This window comes from Morchella importuna (genome assembly GCF_003444635.1).
Source record: "Morchella importuna strain M04M26 chromosome Unknown Morimp01GS033, whole genome shotgun sequence".
NCBI lineage: Eukaryota > Fungi > Ascomycota > Pezizomycetes > Pezizales > Morchellaceae > Morchella > Morchella importuna.
Genome location: NW_025763430.1, coordinates 233,011 through 255,615, shown reverse-complemented (window position 1 = coordinate 255,615; position 22,605 = coordinate 233,011). Strand labels below are relative to the sequence as shown.

At 45.4% G+C, this 22,605-nt stretch overlaps 2 protein-coding genes across 2 annotated transcripts; one reads left to right on the top strand and one right to left on the bottom strand.

The window, feature by feature from the left end:
• Nucleotides 1–440: 440 nt before the first annotated feature.
• On the bottom strand, nt 441–2,139 carry LAJ45_08999 (uncharacterized protein; the record flags this gene model as incomplete). The annotated part of the gene is made up of 8 exons (XM_046118546.1): nt 441–643; nt 786–860; nt 1,013–1,109; nt 1,183–1,256; nt 1,335–1,691; nt 1,799–1,814; nt 1,921–1,934; nt 2,007–2,139. The coding sequence occupies 8 exons, from the start codon at nt 2,137–2,139 to the stop codon at nt 441–443; spliced, it is 969 nt and encodes a 322-aa protein (XP_045968223.1).
• A 17,781-nt stretch (nt 2,140–19,920) lies between these two features.
• Nucleotides 19,921–22,155, top strand: LAJ45_08997 (uncharacterized protein; the record flags this gene model as incomplete). Its single annotated transcript, XM_046118545.1, has 5 exons — nt 19,921–20,020; nt 20,073–20,455; nt 20,516–20,912; nt 20,972–21,977; nt 22,035–22,155. The coding sequence occupies 5 exons, from the start codon at nt 19,921–19,923 to the stop codon at nt 22,153–22,155; spliced, it is 2,007 nt and encodes a 668-aa protein (XP_045968222.1).
• Nucleotides 22,156–22,605: the final 450 nt, after the last annotated feature.

The window sequence follows — 22,605 nt, the reverse complement described above, 5'->3', positions numbered from 1 at the left end:
GAATATGGATAATGATGATGATGAATAATGGATATAGATAATGGATATAAAAATGCGTTATGCAACATGATCCTCCACCTCCCCCCGAAAAACATAGCTCCCCATATTTATACGCTTCCTACTCTCGATCCCGCAAAGAAAATTGAAACCAAAAAAACCCTTTCCCCTATAACCCAGATAACCTGATACAATAAAACAGGCACACAAAGACGCCGTCATGATAAAACACACAAAAAATAAACCACAATACAAGCCAGAAAAATAGAGAAGACCCATCAAACAAAAAGCAAAAGCCTCGGTAAAAGAAGAAGTAAAAGTCGAAGAAGTAGAAGTAGTGCAAATAGAAGTCCCCCCGTGCCGAGAATGATAGCAACTAAGATCCAATCCGGAAAACACTCTTAAAAATCAAAAAAAACACCCACCCGGAAAAACCTTTCCTCTTAGACAATACTGATCTCTCCGCGTCTGCCTAACTCGCCATCGGCCCTGGTGATGCCGTTACCCTTGCGCATGGCGGTGAGGACAGACTCAACAGAGGTGAGGCCATCCTCGTCCTGGCCGGGGTTGATGGTCGTGTAGTCTGCGAGGAGGAGGATTTTGTATACTCCTGCGGCGAGGCATGCGCCCATTACTGGTCCGAGCCCTGGAAGCGGTTTTGTTAGCGGGTGTCTTGGGAGCAGGGGCCAGGGGAGTGATTATGAATTAAAGAGAAAAGAAGGAAGAAGGAACATATAATGCGCTGGCAATATCGGTGGAGGGAAAGAAGAGTGGGAGAAGTAACTTACAATAGATCCAATGGTAGCTTGGGAAGTCGCCTGTCACGACAGCCGGGCCGAAAGATCGTGCGGGATTTAGGGAGCCTAGCCGAGTGAGATGGATGTGTTAGAAACTGGACCGGTAGTACATATATGGGACAGTTGGGTTGGGAATGATAGCTATGGTAGCTAAGCTAGTAGCTAGGGTAGGAGGAAGAGGAGGAGCTCTAGATCTAGGAGAGAACTATACGACATACCTCCGGTGAAGTAAACACCGAACAGCTGGGTGATGAAGAAGGAAGCGCCGATACCAAGAGGCGCAATATACGTTGCGCGGTGCTTCTCAACGGCAAGCTGAATTAAGGAGAGGTTAGTTTTATGTTTTGTGGGACTTGCGGGCCGGAATAGAGTATAAGGGATTTCGTACAAGGAAGATCGTAATCATGAGTTCCGCAGTCAAGAACATTTCCAGAAACAATCCCTGCACAGTTGAAACTCCCGCTACACAAACACCAAACACTGTCAGCACTCTCCCCCATTTCGCGTATATGCGACTCCCGGGGTCCTGAAAATACTTACGTGCCAGAGCCGTCCCGACCGCCAAACCTCCCGGCAACAATCCCGCAACCACCGCCGACGCAGCGATCCCTCCTAGCAACTGCGACGCACCGAGCAAGGCTCCCTTCAACGGGCTCATCGCGCCAATGACCACAAGTCCCGTTGTGATCGCGGGGTTGAAGAGGCCACCGCTGACACGGTAGAAGACAAACACATTTACTGTGAGTGAGAGACCAAAAGCGACGGCGATGTAGAGGAGGAGATCGGGCGATGCGACGGCTTTTGTGGGGTTATGGGCGGGGTTCGGGGCGGCGTAGTCCCAGTTGACTTTTGCGGCTTGGGTGCCGCCAAAGGCGAAGAGGAGGAAGAGAAAGGTGCCTAGAAGGAGCAAGGGTACGTTGGTTAGTTTACACTCTCTACTGGAGATCATGATGAGACATTTGGAGGTGAGGGAGGGAATGATCAGCGGTGCACTGCAGGCTTACCTATGAATTCAACGATCTGGAAATGGATCAATATCAACTACATTAGCACATCCCAAATAAAAAAGAATAGTACGATGTCCAGTAATAGTATAACTATTACTGGTAAAGCTAATTTAACTAACCATCTGAAGCGCATCTGTACGAAGCAGAGTCAGTAAAATGTTTCTGCAGAAAGAGACAAGTCATTATTATTATAATTACTACTCACAATCCTTATAAACACTCTTCTTCCACCCACCGTACTCTGCGGAGGGAGTACTGATATCTGAAGAGGCATCTATCTCCACCGGTGTAGCGACGGCGCTGGCCGTCGACTTTGAAGTAACCTTTGAGGTGCTCATGATTGATTGAAAGTGTAGATGCTGTCGAGAGTGATCTGATCTGGTCGAAGGAATAAATGAATGCTGCCGGATATAACAGTGAAAGTGTAAAGGGCGAACTCGAGTGCTTTAATACAATACGGAAATCTTGAAAGCCCCGGGGCACTATAAGGATATTTAATATATCACATCATACCCACCACCACCTAACGATATTGTATGTAGGGTGGAAAAAATAAAATAGAAAACTAAAAAAACTCATGGCCGGGCGGACCCAATACCTCAGGAATCCCGATGCGGGGCCTTTCACGAGAGTAAAGCGAGCTAGATCCATGGACCCCCACCACCATAAGCACCAGTAGCAGCAACAAATATCGTGAACGCCGTGGTGCAGAAAGCTCCGCCGCCCACTGAGGGTGCAAGCCATGAATGCAAGCCATATGGATTCCTACGACATGGCAACCTGGTACGAGTACAGACTTTGGGCTGATTGAAACCTGAAAGGGGGAAATTGCCGACTCACAATGGGTACGTTTTCAGAAGAACCAGTGTGACCGTATAGTTTCATCCTGTGGTGAGTATATTAGCGTGTGTGATACCACAAAGAAGAATGAGAGCGTGGGTCAGACGTTTGCGGACTTTCTTTGGCAATATGCAAGTACACCTATAGCTACCGGCAATTCAATGTCGATGTAGTAGGTAGAGTAACTAGTATGGATAACTCGACTCCTCTTTCTGTACCTCTTTCTTTCTTATTTTTTTTTTTTTTTTTTTATTTTATTTTTCTCTCTTATTGGGGAATGGGTTTGCACCGGTCCGTAATGTATGTACGGAAAACATGTGCCGGAGTTAGGTAAAGGACTTCAGTAGAGTGAGGGAGTGTGATCGAGTTGAGATATGTACCCATATGTCTAGACTTCCTGAAAGCAAGAGCCGCGTCCTAGAAAGGGGATGCGCAAGACTCGACCGTTTAACGTTTACGCGATATCGATGTGGATCAAGAATCCTCTAAAGGAAAAAGCACTCATCCAGCCTCAAAACACCACGGCGATATCCGTGGTATTGAGTCCTCAACTTTCAGGGCAACTATAGAAAGGTTTCCTTCAGCTTGCGAACGAGCAGTAGTATTTTAATTGTTCTCTCGTGAGTGGCAACAGCAAACAAAGTCTGGCGACTCCGAAATGTTTCATGCACGACGGCATGATCTGAGCTTCATTATCCGTAGCCGCTGCATGTTCTCCCTTACTGTATCTGGCAATGGTTAGTTTCCTAAGCCTCCTGTAGGTACTACATGTCCATATAGGTATTGTCATTATCAGCTCTAAACCAACGATAGGTGTGATCTTACTCACTTCTGCCAAACGTATCAGGATCCTCTCGCGATCTCCCCAGTGTGACCTACCCAGCAACAATTCGCTATCGTATAGGTATATCATATCAGACCACCAGCTACTTACAGATATGTAGACACTCTGTTCCATACACCATACACATTCTCGAAGTATTTTCGCAAGAACGTCCCTGAAAGGGACACGGACGTCGTAAGCCATGTGGCAAGCTTTCCCGACAAAACCCAACAACTCGATGTCGTTATTACTGTACCTACTCTAGGTATGTAGCCTAGGTGGATATGTAGAGTACCCACTTGCACCTTTCCTTACATTCAGTAGTTGGTGTTAACGCTGTGCTACTTACCCTCTTTATCCCATATCATATCATATATCGGAGTACCGACACTAGGTATTCAGCTATTCAAAGTACCCGGAGCCAGTGAACCATGCGCCTTCAGCCCACATGAACCTCCGACAACCCTGAAGCGAGACTAGCAAATTATGTACATATGAAGCTGTACCTAGTAGCTCCCCTGGATAATTACTTTCTCGAACGAGAAAAGGGGTGCAAAAGAAAGGAAGCAATCCGGCAATGCCACTATCATCAATAGTACTGTAAAGAACCTTGCTCCGTTGTTGCTTGTCCCCGTGATTCGGATTAGCCACTCTTGAAAGTTGAGAAGGTATGTATGTAGTTTTGTCTCGACGCGTCCGTCCGGGGGTAACGTAGAATACTGCTGTAGGTCGGTATGCAGAGCATGTATGCACGCTATCCGGGATGCCTGGTTACACTTCTAGGCGAAGGAAGAACAGCCGAAAATAAAAAACAATGCAGAATTTTAGGCCTATTAACCGTCTCAGATTGCGATGCCTTGATGATATATTTCCATCGCATTGGTAAGGTGATCGAGCGCGAGCATGGTATTGCCAAAACTAGCTTTTATCAATTGATTCAATTTCTCAACATTTCTCTCACCGGAGCCTCCTGCCTTTTCGCTAGAGTATCAGATATTATAGTAGAGTACGAGCAAACCATGCTAGGGTACCTGCTATCTACTGCATGCATTAGTACTTAGAGTATGTACTCTTCTGACAGCTGGTATGGTTCTTTTAGCTAGGTTAGGAAGATTAACTAGAAATTAACAAAGTGGGAGGGTACTTAGTCAGTGTGTACCGGTATTGATTGATTTTGGAAAATGTCCGATCCGTGGACATCTTGGTCAGTGAACCAACCTTGTTCTTTTCGCACAAAAAGAAAGAAGCTGATGGTTGGAAAAAATACAAAAAAAGTATAACAAAATAAACACTATGCCGTGGAGTCCCCCTTCTCCAACTAGAGCCCACATGTTAGAAAAAGTTGAATCAGCCGGAGTCCTTACTATATGCAGCGCGCCGTAATAAATTGTGGTTATCATGATCACCATGCGTAGGCCGGTCGGCAGAAACCGTCTCAGGTGCAAAAAGGAGCGGGAAAAAAAAAGGTAAGAGAAAAATTAGTCGGGATTTTCAGGAAGCTTGGGCCATGCATTCTCCGGGGCCTCCGAGCAAGATATGCCAAGCTAATCGAAACGGGGGAATGTGCAAAAATATACATGTAATCATTGATACTTAAAAGCTGTCTCTCACAGTTAGCGAGCCGGGTTATATAATTATTCAACGGTACGTGCGGAAGAAACGGGATGCTTGTCTTAAACTACATGATCAGGGATACTGTATCGTACCCCGCAATTTTTTTTGCAGGTGGCGGTCTTACGAGAGAGTCGGCGCGCCTGCTTTCATCCCAGCATTAACTGTTTAGGGGATACATGAATTCGAATAGGACTGCAATTGTAGGGCCGGAGGTTAAGAGTCGGACAGAGGTGGTGGTGGTCTGTATTACTCGCATTTTCCTTCTTCTTTAATTTAGCCGCGAACACATGCTATGAAAGGGGAAAAGAAAATGCAAAATTGCGTAGTTTGCTTGCGGTTATCGATATGAAGTACATATGTAGGCTGTTCATCTCGTCCTGCGTGAGCATCGGTCATAGGTGGAATGGGTAGTTCAAAGTTTGCAGTCTACCGTTATACCGGGTCTGGGATCCATTGATAAAAAGCCTGAATACGTATGTGGAGATAATACACATGTAGGTACCTCAGAGAGTATCCTTCCATTGTTCCTCATACGTGAGCTATAATTCCAGGAAGTCTGTGCGATCAGGTCTAATTCTGGAGGTTCCGTATGTCGTCATCCCTGGCATCAGCTGCGCGAAACACCAAGTTCTTGGCGGTGAAACCTAGATCAGATTCAGATGAATTCGATGCCTAGGTACTGTACAGCCGCGCCGGGTTATACCTTTCCGAGCTTGTAAATGAATGAGGCTTTATTAACTCTAGAGCTCTTGCTGAACACTGCCCGAGCATTAAAGTTTGAGTACTGGATGCAGGCTATTTGGATAATGCGTGACCAGGATCTAGGAAGTGAGGAATGTCCTGCAGTTAGGTAATATGGTAATTATATGTTCCTAGCGACATCAGCCGTCACTCGCTCTTGACTTCTGGCAACGAGGATAGTGTCAAAGGTCTAAACTAAGAGTGGAGATATTCGTTTCGGGGAATGTAAGCGATGAGGACTCGTCCATCATCTTAACTCTATATCCTTGCGGATCTCTTGAATAATTCCGGCCCGCAGGAGTCTTGTACCACTTCTCACTATCACTAGAAAGGAATATTACTAACTCTAATATTCACTCATGTTAATATATTCGAACCGATATGGCAGGAGTAGTAAGAGTCATCTCGATCTCGAAATCGCCGTGTACCCCGAACTTCTGAGTCTCGGTGCGGCCCCGGGCCCGCCGGCGAGGTTGCCGGCAAGCTTATTATTTAAATAGAGTTCTCCGCAATGTTTTCCGGATAATTCAAGTGTGTACCCTAACACCTGGAATGAAATTTGGGGTCTCAAAAAGGGAGGTAGTGAGCCTCGAGGATACCGCTGCCGTGACTCTCGGATCTCTACTGGCTTAGAATTGTGATCTACCGATGATCCCGGGATAGTCCTTGCCGGTTTTCATAACCCCGGAAGCCAGCTAGTTAGCGCCATATCAACACCAAATACCATTGATTGTGGGGAAGTGTTCGAAGTATCACCTCCGCCCTAGCATTGCAGCGGGTAGTGAGCCATGGACATGTAAGATAGCCATTTTAGCGAATAGGGTTTTGGAGGTACGGAAACGGACGGAGAGCGGAGCTGGAGGCAACGGTTTTGATATCGTCAAAGATAACACTGTGCGTACTCATCTGAGTGATATATTTCTATGTTTGAAAACCGTTGTCGTCGTGGTTAAATATTGTAAAAATAGTTCATTAAATTCCATGCCAATTCTCCAATGAAAAAAACTTGGCTAAGGGGAAAAAATTAGACATGTAACGATCCTCAGATATGAGGTAAATAGTTAATCCACGGGAAAAACAAACGCCGAGAATAGGGGCCATACATAACTGAGTTCTCGGTAAATAATCAGATAACCTTTCTCTAGAGTCACTGCTGAAACAGCATGAAAAGAAACCGTAGATCCTCCGGCTGCGGAGTAGAGCAACCTTGACTCTGCGATGATCTTGCCGCCGATTGGCTAGGATATGCCCAAGGACCTCGAAGATCATGTTTCAACTTTACATGGAGGTTGACTTTTAGGTTTGTGAGGTAGACCAAAAGAAGTTTTGCCCTGAGTTTCGTGAATTTCTGCGCAAATGTTTTTTTGCCGAGTCCAATTGTTATCGTAGCCTCTGTAGGTCTCGAAAATCCTCTTCTCGTGAATCAAGTCACTAACCCGCTGTATCCACGCGGATTCTTTCTGACCTACGGAATACTGAGCGAGACTTTCTTATTTGATTATTCGTATGCAGAGTAGATCCGATGTTTTTGACCTGGATAACTGTGTCAATGATCAGGGATTGTATTTTCCCCGAATTATTCTTATATAATTGCATTCCATGTCGATATATCCTTGAAAGAAAAAGGCCCATTGCGTACACTGTACTGTGGTCTATAGGATTTGAAGCACAATTTTCTGTCCAACTCTATCACAAGGGAGTCTCCGGTGATGCAAATGACCTTTTCCGTCCCTACATACGTTTATTTCGGTTTAGTAAGTTGGATATCTAGACCTCAATCTCTAGTTATGCCATTTGCAATGAATCTACCAAGGAGTTTTAAGAGCCGTGAATACAGAGAGTTTATTGCAGCATAGATTTGAGGTGGGTATACTGGAAGGAGCCTTAGACTTACGTTCCCTGTTACCTGCTGCCTGTCGGCTGTTATATCATATCAGCAATGATCATCCTTGACCTAGGCCACTCGAATATTATCACGAGTTTCTCTGGTACCGTTTAGTATGTCGAGATCGTGGAATACCGGGTGAGAGTTCCCTGTATTTGGTTTTGTTTTGTTATTTGGACGTGGAAGCCTAGTCGATGATATCCTAGCTCCTGAATTCGAAGTTTGGTTACGCGGAGCCGTTGAGAGATATATCTGAACTATCCGGGGAAATAAGCGAGCGACTAAAGGCAACTGAAGATCAGCTTCATAACATGACAGTGAGGAAGCGGAGTAGTATCACATTCCGTACGTCGAGATGTAAGCATACTTCGGGACTCATTTGCCTGCGTGCATTCCCTGTTTTTCAAGGTACGTTATTATCACGTTGTTCAATGCTAGATATATGATCACGTAGATAAGTACTTGTGTACGTTATTAGGTTTCAACGTTTATCATCAGAAGACGGCCTGGTATGAAACAACTCCTACGTATGGCCACCTAAAATCGGACTGAACCCTACCTACGTGGATCAGATGTGATTGTCCCTTGAGCCTTTAGAAATCTTAGCGGATTGATGGTCTTTGGGATTTCCTGATAATTGGCATTGAACCACTCAGAGAAGCTTCGGAATTATGGATCATTCCTGGTTGCAATTGGCCAGCTTAGGCCACCCACAAGTCTTTTTGATGATCCGGGTGTTAGTCCCCCAGTGTAGGATATAAGCTGACCATATCGGCTATGACCCTGTAGTGCAAGAAGTACCGTCTAGCTGAATCCAAAGGTTTCAGAAAGTTATTTATAAACAGTGGGGTGCGAGCTGTTTTCGGGGACTATCGGAGGCTGTTCAATCGTCAGTGTATGCGCATATGCCCGACATATCTCGGAGAGGATTAGGTTCCCTTCCGCTCAGCTTCCCGTCCCTCTTACTCCACTGTGGGAAGTATCAGTACGAAGATACTCTGTGGCCATGCCTTGCGTGCAGAGCTTCACATGCTTTTGAAAGGCACTCTACGTACTCATCGTGACGTGTCAATGAACATGGACATATATGCCTCATATAGAGCTAGAGTTTCTTGAGGGACTAAACTGTACGTGTCCTTTCTGAGGGTATTTTTTGATTTACCTACACCCAAGCTTAAGGCCGTGTTTATATCGCGCCACTGGCTGTGTGATACTATGGAGTGGTATGGGTAGGAGGTAAAATATTATCAGTTCAGTAAAGATTGGCTGGCGATGAGATCGTGATTCGAGTTACTATATAAAAGAGGGGAAGAAGCTATAGTAATGAATGTGATGTAGAGAATTAATTCATATTGGGTATACGTATTTGCTGGCCTAGTGTACGTGTACATTGCAGTCTCTTATAAACTCTAAATCGGTGAATTAACTTTATAAAACTGACCAAGCTAGCACTAATATACGTAGGTATAAACATTACATGTAGCTACATATACAGTACATACATATGTTTGTAAGGGTCACGGTCGATAATCCGGCACGTACTCTCTCTTGTAGAAATGCCAAGAGCTTCATGACACAAATTTTAGATGTTCGAGTGATTTCTAATGATTCAAAATGCTTGCTAGTGCGAAACGAATTTGCAACTACTATAACTAGAGTTACAAAGTCTAATATCATATAATAGCGCCCTGTATAGACGGATAGTCACAGTTAACTACCTGTAGTGGGATTTAAGCTTGTGAAGATATTTTGAGGTGATTAATTATAACTGTTTTTTTCTATCAACGACTGTGAGATTTATTGGGCACCTGATCCTATGTGTATCGCTGGCTCTATAGCCGATGAATAGCGCAGCCTGATTGACTCAAAAATCGTAAAGGGGTGGGGGTGTGGGCCATGGGGGGGGGGTGGGGTCTCTCGAGATCAAATGAACCCAGCTTGCACAACTGCGGAATACAAGTATTTAACTTATCGAATTCGTGGTATTATGGGCGCTCGAGCATTTGAATAAACCTGTGAATTTCTTCATTTTTTCATTTTCTTTTCATTTTCTTTTCATTTTCATTTTCATTTTTTAGAATTTGGGTCCTTTGATGTGTATTATATGTATGAATACTACGTCCGGATCACGAGCGCAATTTATAATCTAGGATAGAATGACACTATTTGGTTTGATAGTACTATATACTACTGCGACATGTGCTTATTTCATCCTGAATGACGTCTTACGACGGAATTAACGACCAGCATCCTTCTTTCTATATATGGACGCTGCCTCCCATGCATCAACTACTGGACTCATTACCCCTAAAATTTCATCCTATCCAGCAAACTACACGTATCGATTCAGTCCATGTACTAAGATCATATTCCTCACTGCTATAATTCAAGATTGACAATTCAGAAAGAAAGCGATAAGCCAGCAGTACCCAGATAGAACTAGAAGAGCGACCCAACGATGATACTAAGGACAGGTTTGACATCTAAACCCGCTTTGTCCAATAGTAGAATTTATGGTAAAGCTGCGGTATGTTTTCTATCGGTTGACGCATGCGGGACGTTAGAATATTAAAGCATACTGATAGGCCTATGAGTCATGCAGTGGTCCCGAACGGTTTACTATAACGGATCCTTCTTAGTAATAAGTAACCAATAGAATTAATCTGTGGGTAACACAATCTCGCTGGGGGTGTTGAATTACTTGTCTATATCTGGTAAGTAAGTTTGCAAGCCACTCCCGCTCTCTGCTGAATTAGAGCATGAGCCAACATAGCCTAAGCTCGAGTAATTACACCGCCGTACCGGTAATAAGTAAATCCGAAACCGACAATGAAGACCGTGACCTTGAATAGTGGCCTATGTGACCGCAAATGCTTGGCTTTAAACAGGATAACCAGGGAACCAAAAAAGTATGTAAAAGTGCAATTAGAGAAGAGAACAATTGAGAAGTTGTAAGCGTGATATGCATATATATTTGGCATACATATTAGCTACGTGCTCGAAAACGATGGATTCGTATCGAAGGGCATGTTCCATAAAAGTGAGAACAATGGTTCATGATTTGTTTTATTTGCACTTGAGAGACCGTGCCCGTGCGTACCTACATAACCCCCTTGTCTTTAAACGAGCACAATTACCGAATCTAGCCACAACGTTAATAGGATTCTGTTAGGTCGGTGAAACATAATCGGACCAATACCGGGATACCCGCGGAAATCAATGGAAAGACCCGAGTACATAGAGTGCATGCTGCCGTACTCTACTGGGAAATTAAAGCCAGCTATCGGGGCGGTAGCGTGTGGGGGAACGATTGGTGGATGAAAAACAAAAATTTCAACGGCCCGAGTCACAAGGTATCACTCAAACTGATAAAGTTATTTGATGATAAATAGAACTGAAATCATGCTAACGAACAGAAATATGGGCCAATGGAATTTAGCAAAATACAGGATAACTTATATGTTAAATATTCTTATGTAGTTCTTCTTCAACCCTGTTCCTCAACAAGCAATCATTTTTGGCAGCTAGCTGTGATAGCCGTACATGGAACATTTGACATGGAGCAAGAACTGGTTCAGGTCGAAGTCGACGCTCGGTCTCAATTTCAGGAGGTCGGACGGCTATTCTGGAACTTCAACTTGTCTGACACCTTAAGCCATGGGAGAGGCTTGCCAACCGTGTTACACAAACCGTGATACCAATTACACAGACGAACAGAGAGGTGAGTCCTTCTGGAGTACATAATGTCTTTCGGAGAAAGAACATAGGGGCAGCGGTTCTACGCGCGGAGATGTTTCGGAGGTGGGTACTTGATCACCTGAGGGTCTCAAACAGGGCAAATCATCAGCTCTTATAAGTTTACAAAGATTTTACTGCCAAATGTGGTACAACTTGGATACCAAAATGTGTGCATCCCATCTTAAAGTGGGGTTTAATTTTTATAGAAAACAAGTACTAACTCAACTCCAAGTCTTGCTGAATTAATTCCTAAAATATGCGAAACGCGACCAGAATAGAGTCCAAAGACTTCCCAAAGAGTACCATTATGCCTATAGCGGATGTTTAATAGGTAAAAGTAGAGAAAATGCCAAGGCCTCTATCAACTCCGTGTGAGAACATATATGGAGTAAAAGAAGTATTTACTAAATATAATATATAAACTGTTGGTGTCAGAGGCATTTACCGTATCATGTATGGGTCGAATTCTTTCATACATGGGCTACACAATTCCCTTATATTTGTTGGATTGTGCATGTCTCTGAAAAACGATCATACAATCGGCACCCCGATCAAAACGCCCGGAAACATTGCTTTATATGGAAATATTGTTTTTGCTTGAAGGTAAGCCATTTAGGATTCAAAAGTTTATTTTGTGAGGGTTATTTTACAGGAAAGTTTGAAGGTATAAATTTTCGGCCAGAAGAGTGCTTCAGACATGTGACTGACACTATTCCTACATGCATGTGAAAGAATCGGCGTACATATTTTGAGGAGAAACCCGCTCTTAAAAACCTGAAACTGCTCAAAGTACATAATCTAAGTAGGTTATGACAATCAATCTTTACCTGAGGGACGAGATATAAGCATCGACAGATATGAGACGTCCTCAATCCTAGTCCGCTATGATATAGCCATATTATACCGACATTGCCTGGGGCTAACGCTGAAAGTTCTCACGCCGGGGACAGAGAGGTTGTCATGGGATCCACTGTCACGTAGTGTGGGTTGAGTTGAGGGTTGGGTTGTTTGGGTTGTTTGGGTTGACTTGTTCATGTGATTGGGTGGCTAACTATCATACAGTTGACGGCCGGAACCCAATACCGTTATTTCTCGAGCAATCCACTATATCCGTAGAGGCAGATGGTAAATCCGGACCAAAGAGAGAAAGGCTCGGCGCATATGCAGATAGGTGCAGGACAAGGTATGCGTTGGAGAGTAATGAGTCCGCGGCCATGATACATAGGTAGATCTGTCCGTAGTTATTGTAGTTAGGAACAATCATGGCGAGACTTACTCAACTTTCAGCAAGTGAACAGAATGCCGTTAAACATCATGTCCGGGTCCGTCCAGGACCAAAACCTAAGTCAATCAAGGACCGGGTCCTTAAATCAAATGGAATCCAACCAATTCGGAAACAAGAGCGTTCATGGAGCCAGAAGCAGAAGATACGGGCTTTGGTGTTCCTCTATCATCATCGCATACCTCTAGCTACTAGTGGTAAATTTCGTCCACCAACACAGGCGGAGGCATCACTTCTGTTCGGTATTCCTCAACGTACGTTGAGTGACTGGGTGAGAAAGCAAGACCAAATAGAATTGGTAGCTAAAGGTAGTTCAGCACGCACTGTACACTTACAACATACGATCTGTAAATGGCCTGAGCTAGAACGACAATTGTACTGCTTGTTTTTGGAGTGCAGAGAAAAAGGTCAAGCTGTTCGTCGTGGTTGGTTTAGATTGCATTCAGATGAGATTTTTCGAAAGCTATTCCCTTCCGTTGGTACTCAGCTATCACTTTTCCGCTTTTCCAATGGCTGGTTTGCTCGTTTTTTGGGACGGTACCGTATCAGTCTTCGATGTATCACCAAAACTGCTCAGAAAATTCCCGAGGATTACCGTAATTTGATTATCAGCTGGCTACAATTTAATCGCCGCAATTCCCAATTTGATCCTTACGCCTTTTACTCACACCGTGTACCTGTTGGTGGAGGTTTTATTCGACGTCAAAACCGATATGATCTCGCAAACATCTGCAATCTTGATGAAACACCAATCCCTTTCGAGTACTTATCCGGTAGAACCTATAATCTAATAGGAGACAAAACTATATGGGTTAAAGAAACAAGAAGCGGCTGGGATAAGAGACAGGCAAGTCTCGTACTGTGCATCTTTGCGGATGGGGTCAATAGAATACCGCCTATGATTATATTCCATGGACAAGGCAAAAGATTAGGCAAAGAACAAGCCAAATACCATCCGGGTGTTCTTGTTGAGTTCAACGATACTGCATACATGACCGAGGTTCTGTTCATCAAATATATTGAAATGTATTTGATTCCGGCATTGAATGGCAAACCTTCACTATTTGCTATGGACCTCTGTACATCCCATAAGACTCCTGCCGTCCTTGAAATCTTACGATCAAAACAAATTACACCAACTCTGATCCCCGCTGGATGCACTAGCTTAGTGCAGCCTCTCGATGTCTCAATTAACAAACCTCTTAAAGAATATATACGTACATTGACAGAAGAAGCAATCAGGGACTGTGAGAGTTTGGAGAAGGTTGAAAAATGGACTGTTAGTGATCGACGGATACTTACTACATGGAGTGTTGGGGACGCTTGGTATCTCTTTGCAGTTGAAAAGGATGAATTGATTAGAAGGGTCTTCCGTAAAGTGGGTCTTTCTCTCGCTGCAGATGGCAGCCAGGATGAAGAGTTGGATATTAAGGGGTTCAAAAGTATAGAAATTGGCGACTGGAAACTATCTGGATCACTACCCGCAACTCTACCCGTTTCTCTTGATTTTGCAGATGTAGATATAGAACATGATGAGAACGAGTCTGTAGAATTTATAGCATATGGAGAATAATTATATATATACATGCATGCACCTATCTGCATATGCGCCGAGCCTTTCTCTCTTTGGCCCGGATTTACCATCTGCCTCTACGGATATAGTGGATTGCTCGAGAAATAACGGTACCCCAGGTACCTTACTGTCCCGTACTATATCGCCTGGGAATTTTATTTTCTTACAAGACTAGAGTAGAGTACTCGCGTCAGGGAAAAAGAACCAGAACATGCAAGTGAGAAAGCAGGGATTATTTGTATGGAGTGGCGCTGAGCTGCCATACAAACTAGGCATTTGCATGTTCTGGTTCTTTATCCTAGACGCGAGTACAATGAACATTTACTATCCCGTATATGGAATTCTCAGAATCTTGGCAGTCCAGCGTATCGAGTTGCGACTGGACTGTGTAGAGGACCAGTTAGTAGGGAATGACCCGATAATCCACGTCACTTTCATGCACTTTATATATATTCTAGGAAGCTAATGATCTCCGATAAGCGGAAGCGGCGACAGTTGAGTAATCTAGGTTCTTGGACGCATAGATTAAGGAAGTGGCGTAGGCAAGTGCTTTGCACTGAGCCCGATGAGACAATACCCGCCTGATACAAATTCAGATCATAGAAGGATCTTTAGAGCAGCAATTGGCATTCGCAATTGAGGGGACCCTCGCTAATCGTGGCCTAGAATCCCAAGACGGTAGAATCAAGCGACCACTCCCCCCAATATCCGCGAATAGCGATTGACGCGCCGGCTACATTAGAGACGACCTTAGGCGGATTATCCTCGAACTATGGCTCGAGAAGCTATGGTGGGTAGGTGTGTAAACTTCGGCGTTTGCAGCCAATCAATCTATAGAAATTGGGAGATCTACTCCCATAATGGTACTAACGCCTAGCCCAACGGTGGAATTTTCTCTAATTCCCATGCAAAAAAAGTTCCTCTGAAGTTGACACACCCACCCCCTATGCCTTCTCGCGCCATAGGTCTTGCTATCTCTTAAGGTCCCCAAACAAAGCTATCCGCTAGTGCTACTAGTAGACAATGTCGGTGATGAAGATTTGTTCTTCCTAAGTTTTACATCCAGATATTTAAAAATCGTTTCTTCATCCAACTATATCGGGCTATCATAATGCGACGTGTTAAGGCATGCCAGCTCTATCATTACGCCACCACTCAGAGAAGCCCAACAATGTTCTGTCTCTACCCGCCGGCGGCTGTCTTTCAGTCTTAAAACTGGTTACGGTAGCATACCTACATGCAAGTTTGTCCAAAGTTTTGATATCCCTGGGCCGTCGCATCCACTCATAGTGGAAATAATTAGGATGGGCCAACGCGGAGTCGAGGTTTAGAAGGGGCGAAGTCAAAATAGGTACATACAATCGCCAGAACCCACTGGGAAATCAGGCAGGTATTGTACGGACGCCCGGATGCTATCCGTACCGACATGGTTTGACCTTTTTTCTACCTACTCTACTCGTATTTTCGTGACGTTTGTAAAAGGAACCGCTATTGCATACCATACTAAATTGTGGACTTGGCGCGTATTTGTATGGTATGCACTACTATGCAATAGTGGTTCCTTTTACAAACGTCACGAAAGTACGAGTACACAGGCACATGCCTCAGGAGATCGAGAAAGTATATACCTATCTCATCAAGTGCTATAGTGGAAACGCTATCTAAGTAAACTGGTCCACAGTCTATCTAGCGGTCTGATAATGCCGGCGAGCAGGGGTTCCAATCAGTCCATCGGGGTTCCAATCAGTCCATCGGGGTGCTAATCAGTCCATCGGGAAGCTCGTTGTCGAATCCGTTGTCAAATCCGTTGTCCGCCAGTGGCAGTGTTCTACCATTATCAGCCATGCATTAGAATAAATGACGTTAGGAATGAATCCGAGTGATCGTCTGAGATGTTAAGAAGTTGGTTGGGGTGGAAGGTGGCATTGACCCCTGCAGTGCTGCGGCACAGATATCTACTCAAGGTTAAGTGGGATCATTTCCCTAACGATGCATAACTGTCTACTGATCCACTAGTACCGATGTGACTGAATATCACGCACCAACGGAGCGTCTTTGGTTCAATCGAGGTTCTTAACAACGTGGTTTTTTACTTCAGAGCATCTAGAGTACTTTACTCTACTTGGGTACATGTATGTTGTATGTATGTATGTATGTATGTACCTACATGGGATGCTCATTAAGAGTGGGATGGATGGGATGAGAAATGGGCTGGGAACCGAGAAGAGGGGAAGCAATATCTGCAGACACCCACTTCGAGTCTCTCTTTTATCAACATAATCTCCCTAGTCATCAACGTTTGAGATGGGACGTTAACGCTACTTTACAGTAGTCTTAAGACTTACTGAGCTACTCGAGAGGGTACTTATTTGCTGCTCTTGAGTTGAGTGGAATCATACGGTTTGGTCCCTCTAGGTATTTCCTGCAATAACTCCACTTGCCCTACCTACTTCCTAGGAGTCTCCTCAACTCTGCCTTATGATAGAGTACCTACTCCAAAAAAAAAAAAAAAAAAAGGTAGTCCCAAAAAGGTAGTCCCAAAAAGGAAATGATCATACATTCATGTATGCATATGTGGTGTGGGTAACTAATAAGAAGGGTTTCTCGGAGGAGTTTATAACCGGAGCCTTTCCGCCTGTAGGAAATAATGATACTTTATTCGCCGATGTTCCAGGGCTCAATTTGATTCACGAATCAAATTCCATACTAGTAGGCGAAAAAAAAAGAAAATACTTTGGCGTACCTACCTGCCGAGAATATGTGAGGAGTACCTGCTCGAGCATATTGTATTGTATATCTTTCATGAAAATAGGCGAAATATTACCGGGTATGAATGTGGGGGCGGGTGTCGTGGGTTGTGAGAGGGCGGGGAGCAGTGTAAATACATGTAGACTCATCGCAGAGTATTCAAACTGGCACAACACACACAAAATACTTTCAGTGTTAGCGCCGTACTTATTTGTTCCCGATCTGGATAACTTCTGAAATGGACCGCTATTATTGGCAGCTTGACAGGTGTGATAAAGGCAGCTGCTTGCGGAGCCGACAGACCAATCTTCAGGGGTGAAAGTCATATGTGAACCTGCATAGAAAAGTGCAAAATCCACTTAATGCGAACACTTTTGAAATCATGCAAAGAGCTTTAGACACATGAAGCAGTAGACGTCTACTATTTGTTGGACTAGGAGCATTTCGTTGGTACGGGAGTAGGCGGGGCAGGGATGAGGAAACGTATTGTTTTTGTTTGTTGCAATGTACCGAGTACCTGGGAAGTCCGTGCCATTAATTGGGAGGGGGTGGCCGGTGGAAGGAGGAGGAGACAATGGATAGGGTACCTATTGTCTATTGGTAGTTACTCCATGGGCACAGGTACTCTACACTGGTAGGTATGTCTCAGTCAACCGAACCCACTGATTGACATCTGACGTGCTCGTACTCTACTCTACACGGTTCTCTTACGATGTCTTCCTTTTTAGGCCTTCCCCCTCGCAGGCCAGCATGCTCCGCGCTGAATATGGCTAACGGATTTCTCCAGATCGGATTTTGCCATTATTCCTCTCCTTTCTTAGGTTCCAAAGTCATGTAGGCTACATGTAAACTGGGGGTATAATGGAGGGGAGATATATGCCTCTCTAGCTTCAACAGCCTATGTGGGATTGGTCTATCATCAAAGACGAGTGGCCTCCGCAGCTGACAGGATTTGTACCAAGTGATAAAATACTGGTCAACTTTATCTAAGGAAATCTCCTCTGGAGGGCCTGAGGTCTTACAAAAAGCCTCTCTATCCCCTGCTTTACCTGCTCAAGGTTCTTGTCGGGGTAGCTCAATAATCGCGGTCTTCGTCCTAAATCCAAGTCAGGAGGAACAAGAGGGGGGGGTACGACAGGGTCGATATCATCAATTATACGGAACGCTTGGACACAAGCCCTCCTCGTGTTTTTTTCGCCTGGCATTTTCTTTCTTTTGCTAGTTGCGGCCTAGGAGGAACTGATCGCAAAACACCAAAGTGAATCAAAGCCACACGAGGAAGTTACCAAGGTTTCCCGCGGGGGTGGGGGAATAAGAGAGGGCCTCGCAGAAACAGTATTCAGCACGGTCTTTATTTGCTAGGATTGGTGTCTTGGAATTCACGCTGAAGAACCTTTTTTTTTTTTTTGATACTGATCCCCCTCTCGAGTAAGTTTGGACGCTCTGCTGAGGGTACATAAACGGCCCCTTGAATCCTGGATTTAGATGTTGATTCCGAGGAGAGCATCTTGAACGTGTTTGAAGGGAAAAAAAAACATCAAGAGGGCCTTCTAGCTTCTACGTTCCTAAAGAACTGACAAACCTCTGACTAGAAAGCACGAATCTTCCTCTATCTACGAAGTGCATACCCAGACTACTGCGCTTGTCCACCTGCGCTTCATTGCCCCACGACGGACGATACCACGGAGACCTATCCCCCCGGTCTCGCCGGCCTCATCATCACCCACAACAGGCATTAACAACCCGGCGAGCCCGCCAAAATAGAAATAAAAGCAAAACATTGGGTGTGCGTTTTTTTCTCGCGCTGCAACTGTCCCGATCCAAAACTTCTCGCAGGTATGTATGTAGCTAAGAGAGAGAACCCACCGCCTGGGGTCACTAGGTACCTTGCGTTGATCGAATCAGCAAGCTACTTCCCTGACCTTGTCCAGCCCGCTTGTGCCTCATGGGACCAATTCTTTCCCCGGATTTATGAAATGGACACTGCAGCTGATCAGTAATCTGCTGCTTTAGGCATATCGATCATAGATCTTGAGGGCCTTTTTTTGACCAGTCATCATATTTTTCAGGTCGTGGACAACGCCTTTGAAATTTCGAATCGTTTTGATTGATTGATTGAGACGAGGTACTTGTTTCTCGCCGCATGAGAGACCTTTTCGGTGGAACATTGAGAGGTCTAGAATTCGAACTTCACTTATCGTTATCGCGCGCCACCATTTCTATTTTCAATATCATAGAAGCAAGAAGTGCTGTCGTGGGCGTCTACAGCTTCGGCGATTACGTATTTGACTGTTTACGGAAGTGAAAGAAAGAAGTGGCATAATAGCATACTACATAGCATACCATTCTAGGTATCTTTGCTAGCTAGTAGCTAAACCCCGACTGTAAGTATGAGCTGGTCACTTTTTTTTTTTCTCCTTTCATTTCTCTCGTCCAGAAGGGATTTATGGTATTTGCAATGTTCATCCGGTCGCCGCTGTACGCTGCTGCTGCGGGTTTCAGATGGATTTTGTATTATCTCTTTGTTCTATTCGCTCCTTTGGTGTAGCTTCATCGCTGCAAATGCAGCTTTGAGCTGTTCATCCTCATCCCTCGATACCTACTACCTACCCCTCACTGATGGATCCGTCCATCCGTCCATCCGTCCCATCTGGTCACTGTCGGTATCAAGATGTATTCTTTTCAATTATCTGCACTTTCTTTACTTACCCCACTCACTCGCTTTTAAGAGAGCTCTCCCCCCTCCGCATTCAAAGTTTTTCATTCTTCACTTCTCACTACTTTCTTGCTTTTCCTCGTACCTGCTTCCTGCAGCGGTCTTTTGATTGGTGAAACCTGACTGATCTGATATTTGCTTTTTCTTATTTCTTCTACGATGAAGTCCCCAGGCTATTTCCTCAGCGCATTGATCGCTACAATGAACATCCACCTCAGCGCCGCTTATTCTGAATCCTATGACTTCATTGTCGTCGGGGGTAAGTTCCGTTGCTCTCTCTCATTGGATCCGTATAATCTAACAACCAACAGCCGGTACCGCCGGAGGCTACCTTGCACACAAGCTCGCCACCTCGCCCTATTCGCCTTCTGTGCTCCTCCTGGAGAACGGGCCGAACACACTGAGCAACAACACCAACAATCCGGCCGACAATCCGAACCTGAAGTCGCTCATTCCCGGTAATTTCGCCGAGAATGTGGCCAGGCCGGACACAAATTATATGTATAAGACTGTTCCGCAGAAGCACCTCGATGACCGCGTGCTGGTGTACCACAGAGGCCGTGGCCTCGGCGGAACCAGCAACCTCAACTATATGGCCTGGATCAAGGGCTACAAGGGCGATTTCGACGAATGGGCGGAGATTGTCGGCGACCAGAACTATGGGAGTAACGAGGGCTGGGAGAGGATCAAGAGAGTTTGTGTCTCCTTGTGATGTTTGCGCGAATGAAGCTGTACTAATGCGCCGCTGTTGTAGTTGGAATCGTTTGACCCTAAGGGCTTGCCAAAGGCCTACGAGAAATATGCTTCCCCGGACATGTCCAGCCATGGTACAATGGGCCCAATCCACAACACTCTCCCAACGAACCCCCTCCCGGGTATGGGTTCCTTCATCGACGGCTGTGTTGAAGCCGGTATTCCCAGAGCCTTGGACACAAACTGCGGTCAGAACATTGGTGCTGGATTGGTCAATATGGCAATCTACAAGGGTGCCCGTGTCTCGTCAGCTACTCAGTGCCTCAACGAGGAGGGCGATATTGGCACCGGTTTGATCCGCCCAAGAAACCTCGAGGTCAGAACTGATACCAAGGTCGAGAAGATCCTTTTCGACCATAAGACTGCCATTGGTGTTCAGGTCGAAGGAGGCCGCAAGTGTAAGTCCTATAATTTTTAATCTTGCTCCCTCTAGATTTTTCTAATTTTAGTCTGCTAGTCTTTGCCAAGAAGGAGGTTATCATTTCCGCCGGATTTATCGACTCTCCAAAGCTCCTTCTCCTTAGCGGTATTGGACCTAAGGCCGATCTCCAGGAGCTTGGAATCAAGGTTGTCCACGACTCCCCCAATGTCGGAAAGAACATGCTCGACCACTCCACCGTCCTCCTCGATCCCATCTTCAAGCAGGATCTCCAAGTCCCCACCGGAAACCTCCTCTTCTCTGAGCCCGCTCGTGTTGATGCCGAGAAGAAGCTTTGGCTCGATACTTACCAAAATGGCAAAGGTGAAGCTCGAGGCGAGATGGCCCGATTCGGAGCCTCCGCTGGTGTTGCCTTCATTAAGTTCACCGAGGAAGAGCGTGAGCAGTGGCCCGAATGGCAGGCTCTCTCTGATGAGGACCGCTCCCGCTTCCTGGACAAGGGCCGTCCCGACACCGAGATCTTCTACCTTATTGGATACAAGCCTCCCGGAAAGGACTTCCCCGAAGGCACCTCGCCTAACTCGTATGCCCGCCTCTTCCTCCTGCACCAGAACCATCTCGCACGCGGAACCATCAGCCTCAACTCGTCCAACCCGTCAGACGCCCCTGTCATCGACCCTCAGTACTTTTCGCACCCCTATGATGTCCGCATCAGTATCGAGACCATCAAGAAGGCTGTCGAGATCTTCAAGACCAAGGCCCTCTCCGCTCACTTTGTCGGCATGGAGTTCAAGGGCTGCGCCGAGGACCCAGCTTGGATCCAGGACTCGCCCGAGAAGGCTGAGGAGAACCGCCTCAAGGCAGAGCAGAACGGCGGTTTCTATGTCAATGGTATCGATATGACCGATAAGGGCATCGAGCACTGGTTGAAGAGCAAGGGTCTCGACCAGGGCTACCACGGCATGGGAACCCTCAGAATGGGCAAGGCTGGTGACAAGATGAGGGTTGTCGACTCCAAAGGCCGTGTTGTCGGTGTTGATGGGTTGAGAATCGCTGATACCAGTGTTATCCCTGTCGTCATGAAGTAAGTCTCTCCTTGCATTCTGCTGAAGCATCAATCATATACTGACATCCCCGCCAGCAACCATCCGCAAGTGTCTGCATACCTCATCGCCGACGTCGTCGCCGACGGTATCCTCCGCGACCACGCAGCCTCAGGAAAGCGCCAAAAGCGCCAGAAGATCATTAGACGCTTCGACTAGAAACTCAAATAATCCCCCCCCCCCCTCCTTCTTTCCCCCCCCTTTTAATTCCTCTGTTTTGGATCCTTCTTCTTTTCTGTTTTCTGTCTTTGTTCCTTTGGTAAACGGGTTAGGGCTTGGATTACTGGGTAGTTATGGTGTATTTTCGTATAATTGGGTTTGTTATGGTCTTATTATCACTTTCCTGTTTTTTGTTTGAAAACCTGTTATGGTTGTTGGCGGTGCGCGGAGAGAAAGGGAGGAGGAGATTGGGGTCGAACGCTTCTTGTATATAGAATTAAATGAGATTGGAGCGTCAAAAATAATCAATCTTGGTGCCTGACTGGGGATGAGTGATATCTGGTGATGAGAGTTTTCGATTTGGGGATTGGTGGATTGAAACAATTGGTGCTTGGCTGTGTGATGCAGGTACATCTCTAGGGCTTTCGGTGTTTGACTTTCGATATACCG